Source organism: Equus caballus, chromosome 2 (assembly GCF_041296265.1).
Source record: "Equus caballus isolate H_3958 breed thoroughbred chromosome 2, TB-T2T, whole genome shotgun sequence".
Taxonomy (NCBI): Eukaryota; Metazoa; Chordata; class Mammalia; order Perissodactyla; family Equidae; genus Equus; species Equus caballus.
In genome coordinates this window covers 20,618,984-20,631,182 of record NC_091685.1, presented here as the reverse complement: position 1 = coordinate 20,631,182, position 12,199 = coordinate 20,618,984, and the positions used below count along the sequence as shown (strand labels likewise).

General features: G+C 54.6%; 1 protein-coding gene across 4 annotated transcripts in view; it reads right to left on the bottom strand.

Annotated features, from left to right (window-relative positions):
• Positions 1-12,199, bottom strand: part of GRIK3 (glutamate ionotropic receptor kainate type subunit 3) — a 215,522-nt gene that overhangs the window by 66,762 nt on the left and 136,561 nt on the right. For all 4 annotated transcript variants that reach the window (XM_070249128.1, XM_070249129.1, XM_023633274.2 and 1 more), the window contains exons 3-5: positions 10,952-11,209; positions 3,858-4,039; positions 1,452-1,505 (exon numbers count right to left, since the gene is read on the bottom strand). In XM_070249128.1, the coding sequence (XP_070105229.1) occupies positions 1,452-1,505; positions 3,858-4,039; positions 10,952-11,209 (494 nt within the window). The remainder of the gene's footprint in view (positions 1-1,451; positions 1,506-3,857; positions 4,040-10,951; positions 11,210-12,199) is intronic.

Genomic DNA, 12,199 nt, shown 5'->3' with positions numbered 1-12,199 from the left:
GGGGGTGGAGGGAGGGTGACAAGCAGGAGTGTGCTGGTAAATGCTTCATAACCAGCTTCGGGGCGGGGGCCTAAAAACCCTAAACTGAAGAATTTGCCAATTTCTGTGGTATGAATACTCCCACCACGGCTGATTTCAAGCTACCTATGTGATGTCACTGAACGTGGAGCTGGGAGGAGATGAACACAATGGCCTCTCGCGATCAGCCAGAGCGAGCCAGCTCCAGCACCCGGCTGAAGAGCTGACCCGCCTTTGGCCTTTGCTTCTGCTGTTCCCTCTCTGTGGAATACCCTTCCTCTCTCTCCTTGGTGAACTCCTACTGATCCTGCGAGGCCCAGTTAAGCATCTGCTTCCCTGTCAAGCCTGCCTCCAATTTCCCACCTTCCACCAGCCCCTCGGCACCTAGCGTCTCCTTCCGCTGTGCCCCATGGCCATCTGTCCGGGCCTGTGACGGCACAAGCCTGCGGGATGAGCTGGACATGGAGAAGCAGACCAGACACGATGGGGGATCCTTGAGGGCAGGGCCTCAGTGTCAGTCACCTTGAGACACTCAGCTGAGCACAGGTGCTGGTAAGGAATGTTAACCAGGTTCTGGATGAATAAAGGAACAGTTAGAGGCCTGCAGGGCTGCAGGATGAGGCTGACGCACACCGCGGGAGCTTGTTCCAGTGATGGGATGGTCAGCGATGCTGTCCAGCGATGCTGGAAGAGTCCACCCAGAGTCCCAGTGAGGTCCGTCTGGCTCTGAGGCACGGCGGCTGGGTGCTGGTGCCCCTTTGGCACAGGTATCTCTTTATTCTGCTGATCTCAGGCCACTACTAATTATCCAAATGGGTTTAAATGGCCCTAAATATTCTCAGAGCTTGGACAGGACCCATCTGGAACCTGCAGGTGGGCTGGCCCGGCTGACAGTGACCTCAGCGTGGATGCTGGGGGCATCCAAAGTGACGATTGGTGTTGTGGTGTGAGGCCTGAGACACAAGCACGGAAGCGCAGGCTGGGAGCTGAGGGTCGTCCTCATAACAACAGCTAATACTCCTATGGCTCTTCACACGAACTGGGCACTGCTCTCGGCACTTTATCTTATTGACTCATTGAGCCCTCACAACAATCCTAGGAGGTAGAAGCCATTCTCACGCCCATTTTGTAGAGGAAGAAACTGAGGCAGGAAGGTTAAATGACTTCCCCGAGGTCTCACGGCCAGTAAGCAAGGGGGCTTGTGTTCACACTGGCGGGTTCTGGAGTCCCTGCCCTTAGTCACAACACGACCTCACTTCTCACAGTGGGCTGGCCACCAAGACATCTCTGTGCCCTTGCCTGGCCACACCTGCAGCCTTAGGAGGCAAGTCCAGGCTGGATCCCCTCTAGGTGCAGCACCTGTGTCCACCAGGCTAGACCTTGTCCCGAGGGAGTCCCGCCCTGCCCCGCGCAGGGGCCCAGAGGTACATTACCAGGGTGGTGAAGATGAAGTGGTAGTACTCGGTCATCATGCCCATGGCCATGGCCTGCGGGAAAGCAGAACATAAGCGATCTGCAGGGACACCCAAGAAGCCCCGTGCCCCTCGCCACCCCAGGGGTCAGGACTCGGGGGCAGGACAGACTGGTGGTGGGGAGGGGGATGGCTGGCCGCTTGGAGCAGGGTGCTCTCTGAGACCACCTCCCAGCAGTGACAATGACTGGGTGGCTCTCACATAGGAGCGTGCAACAGAGTCACTTGGGACAGCTCAAAAGGCAGAATCTTGGGCCACACTCTCCAAAGGTCCCAGATTCCGCAGAGCTGGGCGAGGCCGGGTTGTCCGCCTTTTCAGTAAGCACATCTGGGCCTGCCACACTCAGGAAGATGTGACGGACTCAGCCCCAGACTGCTCCCAGGTGCCTGGACTCTGCCTTGCTGAGCTCACCATCCTGGCTCCAGAGAGGGGCGTGCGGGGGCCTGGCCCCCACCAGCCCAGCCTCTCCCGGAAGGGCTGACACATCCCTGCTTCCCAGGGCCTGGGCGACCAGGAAGCAGGCCACGCAGCTGTGGTGGAATTACTACACACCATCCTGAAGTCTACGTAATATATATTTTATGTATTTTATGAGAAGCCTATAATCTATAATACTAATGACTATAATGCATTTTCTACAGAGTTCTTCAGAATGCTGGGCCCACAAAGTGCTCTGAGGGAAAAATGTCACTGGGTCAAGTACACTTTGAAAACGCTGTGCATTCTCTCCCCCTCTTGGAGATTCACAACCCACATCCACGCGTTCAAGGCTCCGAGCCGTCCTCAGCAACTGGACAGGTTTACCTCGGTTTAGCTCAGTGTTTTGCTGAGCACAGAATCTTCATTTGTAATTCAGAAGTTTTCAAGTCAGACAGACCTGGGAGTAAATGCCGACTTCCTGCTGGATGAGCTCCGGCCCATTTCTTTCCCCTACAGCCTCAGTTTGCTCACCTGTAAACTGGGCATGATAACCATCCCCGCCTCCCGGGGAGGCGGTCAATGAGGAGAGACGTGTGCCTGGCATAGAGGAACGCCTCGGCAAACCGAGGTTGCGGTTGTCATTATTATTCTGTCACACATGCTGGGAAGAGAAGGGACACACCGGACATGGTTGGCTGGGAAAGGGAGGGTTAAGGGACTTCTGGGAAGCGTGTGTCTGTTCCACAGCGACTTTGCAGATGCCCCCCACCCAGGGCGGACTGCGTGCCGGGCACTGCGATGAACTCTCTCCCTGCCTCGTCTCACTGAGTCCTCTGTAACTGGATGAGGTGGGGATTTTTCACTCTATCTGCAGAGCATACCCGATGGCTCCGGGACCACGTGCCCTAGGACGCGCGACACGCAAGGACAGAGCAAGATTCAAACTCTCAAACGAGCTTTCAACCACTGTGTGAGGGAGCCGGGGACGGGGCTCCCTCCGGAGGGAGTCAGAGGCTGCCAGTTGGCTTGGGCATCCCTTACAGGACCCAAGTGGAGGGTGGGACCCGAGCCCTCCCGCCAGGCCTTGAACCTGCTCCCGGTCCCTGCTCAGCACCTCTCCTCCTGCACGCCCTGTATCCCCTCCCTGCCACCTGCATCTCACTGGGTCATGTGTCGAAGCCCCACAGAGTGCCTCCTCCAAGCACTGGGGACGCTTTGTGGGACCACAGAATTGCCTTTTACACAAAGCGCTGGCTCAAATCAGAGCGGCTCTGGTTTCCTCTGTGGCCGCCTCAGAGGAGGCTGTGGGTGATTTCACTGTTTATTTTTCAGGTGGCCGGCAGAGCTTGCTTCCTGTTCCCTGCATGCCATGCTGGGCTGTGTCTGGGAACGGGGGCCCCTCCAGGACTGAGAGCTTCTCTCCTCCTTGACTGTCACTGCAGAGCTGAGCAGATGGTGCGAGGAACCCCGATAAACCTCCTGCGATAGGAGAGTAACACCGAGTGCCGGGGGCTACGTGGAGTTAGTCACCGGAAGAGGTGGTGAGTCACCCGGGGGCTGTCCCCGGGACTCCAGGGCTCTCTGTGCCTCCCAAAATGTTCCATCCTGTGTGGCTTCAGGCCCTTTCGACAGCCCCTGCCTCCCACCTGCAGGAGGTGGTAGGGAAACCGGCACTGACTCAGCACCCTCCGTGCACCAGGCCTGGCTGTGGCAGCTCATGCATCTCATTCCATCCGCGTGCCAACTCGGAGTGTGTCCATTTTTGCTGCCAGTGAAACCGAGGCTCCGAGAGGCAAAAGGACCACTCGAGTTCACATGGCCAGAAAGAGGCGGACTAGGAGTCAAACTTTAATCTGGCCCCCATCACGCCTGAATTTGGGAAAAGGGAGTTGGGAGAAGCGGCAGGCAGATCCCAACCATTCCTCGTGCGGGTCAGCGCTCACGCACCTGCTTGAGGATCTGGGCAGCCATGGCGTGGCTGCAGTCGAAGATGATGCGGAATTCCCTGCCTCGCTTCATCTCCTTGAGCAAGGGGCGCGAGTCGTCAGAGTCGAGGGGGAGCTGGCGGATCTTTAGGCGGATGTTGTATCTCGAGGGGGCCATGATGAGCTCCTGCAGTCGGATGAGCCCTGAGAGGCACCGGGGCACAAAAGACACACATGTGCACATATTATACACAGCTGTGGGCATGCACAGACTCATAGGCATACATGCGCCTGTGGCCACGGGTCTGCAGACATGCGTGAACATGGATACGAGGCCCACGGAGACACGTGCATGTGCACGGACATGTCCAGACATAGGTGCCAGCACACTCAGGCACAGACATGTGCACACAGCTGTACAGGTCTGCACGTGCATGTGGAAGGGTGTGCCCATACAGACACATGTTTACATGCATGTTGATGTGAACAGGACATACAGTTGGTCTATAAACATATGTGTACATAGGTGGATAAAGTCATGTGCACACACAGATACGTGTACACACAAGTGGGTCCCAAAGTAGGCACAGACAGACAGCACATTCCCACTGACCACACCCACTGGCTCCTTGCTAACCCAGAACTGGGGTAGAGACTTATGGAGCCTGAACCAGAGGCCACCCCTCTTCATCCCCCCACCCCCTGCAACTTTGTGAGGCACGGGACATAATCATCCTAAACATCCTTAGCAACCTGCTTCCAAGACATGGGCACCAGTGGTGGCTCCGGGCTCAAGTGTACCAACTGTTGGACTGAGAAAGGCCAAGTGGTATTTGTGTCCAGTCCCTCCCACCCCCTGCCTTCCAGGACAGGCTGCCTCAGTAGGCCTTTCCCATTCATCCAGGCTCAAACGCAATCACCTCCTCCATGAAGCCCACCCCTCCTGCTCTGTCCAGTCAAGATTTTCCTACCCAAGAGCCCCCTCCAGCTCAGTGGCCTCCTCCCTCAGCACTAGCCCCCTCTGGCCTCATCCCATTCCCCTCATCCTGCCACAAGCTCCTTCACGTTGGGGGTCGGGTCCCCCTAGCCCCCAGCACAGGGCCTGGCCCTTAGGTGATGCTCCACACAAATTCCCATAATTGGATTGACTTGCTGTTTTTTTTCTCCCCACACTGAAAGTTCCATCCTCCACCTTGGCATTTTGCAAAACCACTTAATCTGGGGACTTCCAGGGAAAACTGAATGTCACTTCCTGGAGACAAATGGCTTGCTTAGGTCTAATTAAGTTCATTTCCGTCCCTGTTTCAAGGTCCATTCTTGCTGACTCCTCTCTCTTTAGCCGGAGCAAGCCTGCAGGCTGCTCTTTGTGCCCCACCCTCTGCAGGGAGGGGCTGAGCCAGCCTGGGGCCAGGATCCCAAGCAGACCATCCCCTCCCACCCGCTGGGCCTCCTGCTGGTACGCAGGGCTCAGCGTCCGGGCTGCATTGTCCACTCAGCCATGCTCCATGCCCCCACTAACAACACTCTGGTTTTCCTTTGGGGAACAACTCCTTTCCCTCTCTCAGGCCATATGACTCAGGAGGGATCCCTCTCCAGCTCTAGAGGCACAGAGTGCGGCCCCAGCCTGGCCAGTGAGCACACACATTCCTCTAGGCAGGGGTACGGGCTTAGAGATGGACATGTGACACCAGTTGGCCCTACTGCCAGGAAATGTGCTAGAGAAACTGGTAAGAGATACTCCCTTTTCCATTTAACCCCAAACAGGGAGGAAGTAAGCATGGGGGTCACCACATAGAACCTGGGAATGATTCTAACAGAGCAGAATTCGGAGAGGACACAGAGAGAGAAAATAAATCCTGATAAGACCCATTTGAGACTCTGGATCAAACGGTACCTGAAGCTAAAATACTCCTGAACTTTCCAGTAAAGGCAGCCAACAAAATCCCCTCCCTTGCCACCCCTTCCCGCCTTTTTTTGCGTAAGCTAGTTTGCGCCGGATAAAAGTTTGCGATCAACCATTACAGGGTCCTCTCTTTGGAGAGAGTCCCCCCAACACAGCCAGCCCACTTCAGAAGCCTTCCAGCAGAGAAGCCCGGTCCCTAAGCCATTTATGGTGCACACGCCTGGGTCTGCTCAGCCTCTCATTCCTGCTCCTGGAGGCTGGATGTCAGGAAAGCAATTTAATTGGTGTCCTTCGCTGCACTCTGCTGGAGTGGACAGAGATGGACCCCTGTGACCTATGGCTCCCAAAGAGCTCCCAACAAGCTCTACCCTGGCTGTGGGCACCCGGAGTCCCCTGTCCCTGGAAGGTCTCAGACCCAGCTGCACGGCTGGGAGAGGGCCCTGGAGTCTGGTCTGGATCAACAGGGGCCTCAGTGCCTTCTAACGCTGATGGGGAGCAGGAGGAGGATGTCGGTTGACCCGAGCCCTGGAGGGAGGGGCCCCAAGCTCCCCCCAAACACACACCCAGCCTTGCCCCACTAAACTAACCCCAGGAATTCTTAGTTTGGCTGAATGATGTTCCCCCGCTCACACCTGTGACCCCGCGAGGCCCTGAGTGCACACTTTGCTCCCATTCTCTCGGGTTTTAGACTCATGCACGGCATCAGCAGACACGTGGGCTTTGGGGACCCAGGACATGAGGACAGGGACAGCATGGATGCTGGAGCAGAGGCCACCAGAGTCCTCTTGTCAGCCAAGTGCAGTGCCCCGTGTAACACGGAGTGACCCACATTCTCCAGCAGCAAATGTCAGGCCTCCTTCCCATCAGTGTATTCCCGAGGGAGACCGGGGCTCATGCCGGGGCACCCAGCAGAGGGGCCGGCTCTTTGTGCGCCTGAGATGAGCCTTCCTTCCCGGCTGCCTCCCTAATCAATCTCTCTCAGAATATCTGCAGTGAATCACGGTTGTTAGAATCACGCTTTTCACTTACAAAGCACTTCTGCAATCATTACGCTATTTAACCATCTCCCTGTCCTAGAGGCATGTAGAATGGCGACTTCTGTTCCAGTGTTACAGATAAAGAAACCTATAGAGGTGAAGTGACCCTCCCAAGGTTTTGCAACATGCTAGCAATGGGGTCAAAATTTGAGATCCAATCTTTTGGCTCCTGGGCGGGGGCCGTCCCTCCACCCGGCTTTTCCTAAGCTCCTTGCTTTCACTCTCGATATGAGTTTGTCTTTGTGCAGATTAGGGGTGCAGCAAAGCTCACAGGGCAAACACTGTTGGTTCCTGTAATAATCATTCTTGATATTCTGTAACTGATGACTTGGCATCCTGAAATCATGGGCCCAATGAATGGCCAAAGTTGTTTACGTCGCTATCAACTCTGCGTTTTCACCGGCACACGGAAGTCATACTATACACCATCCGACCACAAACCCAACATCTGTGTTTTGCTTCCTGCCCAACAGGGGATGTCCCCACCTAACAACTTCTGCCATTGTTGCACAAAAGCTCGTACTCGTGGTTTCCCCTCGCTCTTGCCTCCTGCTCAGCCCTGGTGCTTCTCCATGTGTCCCTGCATGCTGTGGTGTGCCCCTTCCTGTTTCTAGGGAACTGTCAGTAACAACTCTCCTTTCAGTGGCATTGATCTCTCCATGTCATCACTCAGTCATACCTATCCATGAAATCCCAGGTACATTTTAAAACAATGCCCCCTGGGGGAGATTGCAGTGATGACCCCCATTCTTCACGCCTCCCTATATCTACCCCCTTTGCCATGTAACTTTGCAGTGCCCTCCAATCATGGGCAGGTGGGCTGCCCCACTCGTGACACTGGGCTCAACCATGTGGTCTGCTTTGGCCAGTGGGGTATTAGCAGGCATGACACAAGCAGACTCTTGAAATGGAAATTGCACACTGGGTTCATTCTTTTGTGCCTCTGCCACTGTCATGACAACATGCCTGGGCTAGCCTGCCCGAGGATGAGAGACATGTGGAGGAGAGCCCAGTTGCCTCTGCCACCTTAGCCAAGGCCAGTCTAGATGAACCAACAGTCAGCCAACCCCTAGGCAGGTGAGTAATCCAGCTGAGACCAGAACAACCGCCTAGCCAAGCTCAGTCAATCATCAACTCCGAAGACTTGTGAGCTAAATAAGTGATTATTATTTTAAGCCACTAAGTTTTTGGGCTGGTTTATCACACAGAATTACTGTGGAAATAGATAACTGAGGTACCCTCTTTAGCATGCTAAGAGAGCGATGATTTTATTTGGGTGGCAATGTGCCATTCCCAAGAGATGACTCGTGATTGGCAAGAACCACTCCTGTTTGATTGTGGTTAGGGTCGTTTGTGGGGACAAACTCATTGAGCCGTAAAGAGTGGTCTGCTAGAAGGTTCTGAGACAGATTTTCCTCCCTAATAAGAGGCATGAGTCATATTAAGAAAAATCCCTTTGGCTGTTCCCTCTTTTCTTTCTATTTCCCGGAGTGTCATCATGTGAGGTTGTGATGCTCGGAGCTGCAGCAACTCCATTGTGACTATGAGGGGGGAAGTTGAGAGAGCTGCAGTGATATTGACCCAGCACCCCGACTCTGTTGAGCTGCTAAACCAGCCCCAGAAAGGCCCGTCTCCAGACTTCTTGTCAGGGAGATAACTAAGTGGCCATTGCTCAAGTCACTTTGAGTTGGGTTGACTGTTACTTGCTGCCAAAACATCCTAATGGACACACCCCCGCAAAGCAAACACAGCCAAAGCCCGCTATAATGTGCTTCCCACTCTGTGGGGCTGATGACCACAAGTTGTCCTGTCCCCTTGAAATACCCTGATTCTGGGAGCACATTTCTTACTACCCACTATTCATCATCGAAGTTATATTACTGTTTGTCTGAGTCCAACTTTGAATCCTTAGTACCAAGTGTCCTCTTGACCAGACCACCTCCATCATGGACTCCCCTAGGTTTCGAAATGTTCATTGAACTGAATTAAATTGAATTGAAACAAATTGAAAATCAAGTTGAATTAAACTATAATTAAATATTGCGGGAAAGTGTGCTGGGCACTGGTAAGGGTGAAGAGATGGAGGTGTTATCCCACCTTTCTTTGAGAAGTTAATTGTATTGTGGGGGAGTGAGTGCCCACCCAGAGGGCACTGGTCATTCCAGGCCACCGGAACTAAGACTAAAGTGACATGTACACACAGTCAGAGCTAAAGGCACCCGAGGAGAGGAAACTCCAGACCTTAGCATCGGCTCTGCTTGATCTCACTGGTATGGCATCCATCTTCAGGCCACAGCACAGCATCTTTTCCTCTGCAAAGCCTCTGCCTCCACCCCCATGCAGCCCAGAGGCCCCAGGACTGCTGGGCAGTGGTTTATGCCAGTGACTGCTCTGACCCCTCTGTGCCCCTGACACCCTCGCTACATATTTTTGATATCGCCCGCTCACACCGATTCTTCTCTTCCATCCAAGTTCTCTTCCAAGCAGCCCCTCAAATTCAGGCCTCCTTTGTTCCTGCCTGGACCCATATGGCCGCCTCCACTTCATCTTCTTGCTCCAGGCTCTCCCTCTACCCTTCCCTGTGCATTGCTGTCAGAGCCGCTTTCTAGAACTCTGCTTTCATTATTCTCCTTCTTTGCTCGACAACACTCAGGGGTCCTTGGCTGCTTACAAGATGAAGTCTGGCCTCTGAAGCTGGACAGCAGAGACCTTGCACAGCCTGATACATTGTCTATCTGACCTTTCCCTCCCACCCTCCCTACTTGAATCCTCTCCCCCAGCCAGGCCTCCACCTGGAATGCCCTCGCGACTCCCCCCTCCCTCCACCCACCCTCAAGGCCCAGCTCATGTCTCTCCTCCTCTGGTGAGCCAGCCCAGGCCAACCGGGGCCATGCAGCTTCCTCTCCCCAGGGGCCTTTAGTTCTGACTTGTGTACATGTCACTGGATTCTTAGTTCTGATGACCTGGAATGACCGGTGACCTCTGGGTGGGCACTTACTCTACCAGAATATATTAACTTCTCAAAGAAAGATGGGATAACCACATCCTGAAGTCTTCTTCCTCACCGGTGCCCAACACACACTTTCCTTAAAAATTTAATTATAGTTTATTTCAACTTGACTTTCAATTTGATTCAATTCAATTTGATTCAGTTCACCAAACATTTAAAGACATCTACATTGTCGCAGGCCCTGTGCTAAATCCTGGAGGCACAGAAGGCTCATGGAGGCAGAAACAGGCTCAGAGACAATCATTCATAGTGGTACGTTAAGACAGAAGAACCCACAGGGCTGCAGGCACACTGGAGGTGACTTGGAGGCGGGCAGCAGCGCCCCTTAATGGCAGAGACCTCTTGCTGGGGGCCCTGAGCTGGGGTCGGGGTCCCTGCCCTCCGCAGTCTTCTGCCTGGTGCCTTGGGTGTAGCAGGAGCTCAATAGATGCGTGAAGAATACTGAGTTAAATAAGCAACTTGCGCATTGTCTTTTCTGAGGGATTCTCTCCCTGCTATTCCCGCTTCCCATTAGGAGGTAATCAAGAGCTGACAGCAAATCACAGGCAGCGGAGAGCTGGAGGGCTCTTTCCAGGCTGGATGCTGGAGCTCTTGACTTGACACGTGGGCAGAGCAGGGCCAGACGGGGTTAAGTGACTTGCCAAGGTCACTCTCTCTTAAGAGGCCAGGCTAAGAAACATCTTGGGACTCAAGTCCTTGGAAAGAGAGAGGAGGAAACAGCTCTGTGCTACCCAGCTAGTAATCGTCAGAGCCGGCACACGTGTACCAGCCTGTTGGAGTCCAAAGCTGGTGCTCGTAGCCACATGGAGCCGATGTGTTTGCTGCAGATGGGAATGCGTGAGCGTAGGAGTTCAGGCAGGTACAGGCTCGGCTGTGCAGGTGCTCAGGTGGGTGCTGAGTGCAGATTTAGCATGCTGCTGGGGTGGAGGTGGGAGTGTGGGGAGGGGGTGACGCAGGTGTGAAGCAGGTGGAGCTGAGTGAGATGCAGGTGGGGCTGGTGTGCACTGGGCTGCGGGTGAGATGCTGGTGTGACTGGATGAAACTTGGGTGTGAGTGTGGACCTTCTCCCCAGGGGCAGCTGAGTTGGGCGAGCAGAGGAGAGCCCGCTCCTGGGACTCTACCCCCCTCACCCCCTGCCCTCGGCCCTGTCCGACCTGGCTACCCACCTGTGCTGTCGTCATAGACCACGGTGGCCGACCGCCACTTGAGGTACTGGACCAGGTCGAGGATGGCATGGCTGAGAGAGGCATAGTCGGGATAGAGGTTCACGTAGAAGGTGTCCTTGTTGTCCAGCGGGTGGTGCTTCCAGCGCAGCTGGATGTGGGGCACCTCCAGGGCGTTGCAGATGGACTGGACGGCATTGGTGCAGGAGCCCTGTGATGGCCCGAAGATCGCCACCACACCCAGCGCCAGCTGGTCACAGGCTGCAGCAAAGGGAGGGAGGAAGGACAGCACAGGTCAGTGCTGGGCCTCATCAGGCAGCTGGGGGCTGCAGGCATGGAGGGGCCGTGATCTTGCTGATCCCACAAACATGTGGGAAAAACAGCAACCGGAACCCTCTGACGGTGGACGGTTGATGATCTCTCTGAATCTCAGCTTCCAGATCTGGAAACCAGGGTTGCAATAGCACCCGCCTCATGAAATCACAGGAAGGTCAAATAAAATAATGCACAGAAGACCCTCAGCACAGTGCTCACGCAGGACGCCATCATCAGTGTGCCTGGCATCGCCAGCTCTGTGCCCGGCCCTGTTCTGGGGGGAAATGGAGAAACAAACAGGAACGAAACACCTACCTGGCTGCAGATGACTCTTAAACCTCCAGCCCCGACCTGTTTCCTAAAATCCAGCCTGTATATCTCACCTCTCGCTCAACATCGCCATTTGGAGGTTTAAGACGCATCTCAGACCTAACGCGCCCGAAACGTAACCCCTCTTCACCTCCCAGCCTCCCCCATCTCAGTAAACGGCAGCTCCACTGTCCCAGGGCCGTATGTCCCAAATCCTGGCTTTGTCTGGACTCCTCTCCTTCTCTCATACCCCACATCCCAATCCATCAGCAACTCCTGTTGCTTCCCCTTCGGAATACATCAGAACCTGACCACTGCTCACCACCCCCACCCTGGTCCAGGCCACCATCGATCGTCTTTCGTTTGGATTAGTGCAGAAGCCTCTTCACTGGTTCCAGCTTGCTCAGTAACCCTGTCTACTGTCTATTCTGTGCTTAGCAGCTGGAGTGAGACTTTCACAGCCTAAGGGTGATCACATCACTCCTTTGCTCCAAGGGTTCCTGTTTCACCCAGTGTAAAAGCCAAAGTACTTACAGTGACTGACGAGGCCCTGCTTATGGCAGCTCCTCCCCACCCCTGTCCCCATCACCAACACCACATTTCTGGCTTTGTCTCCCATCCTTTCTC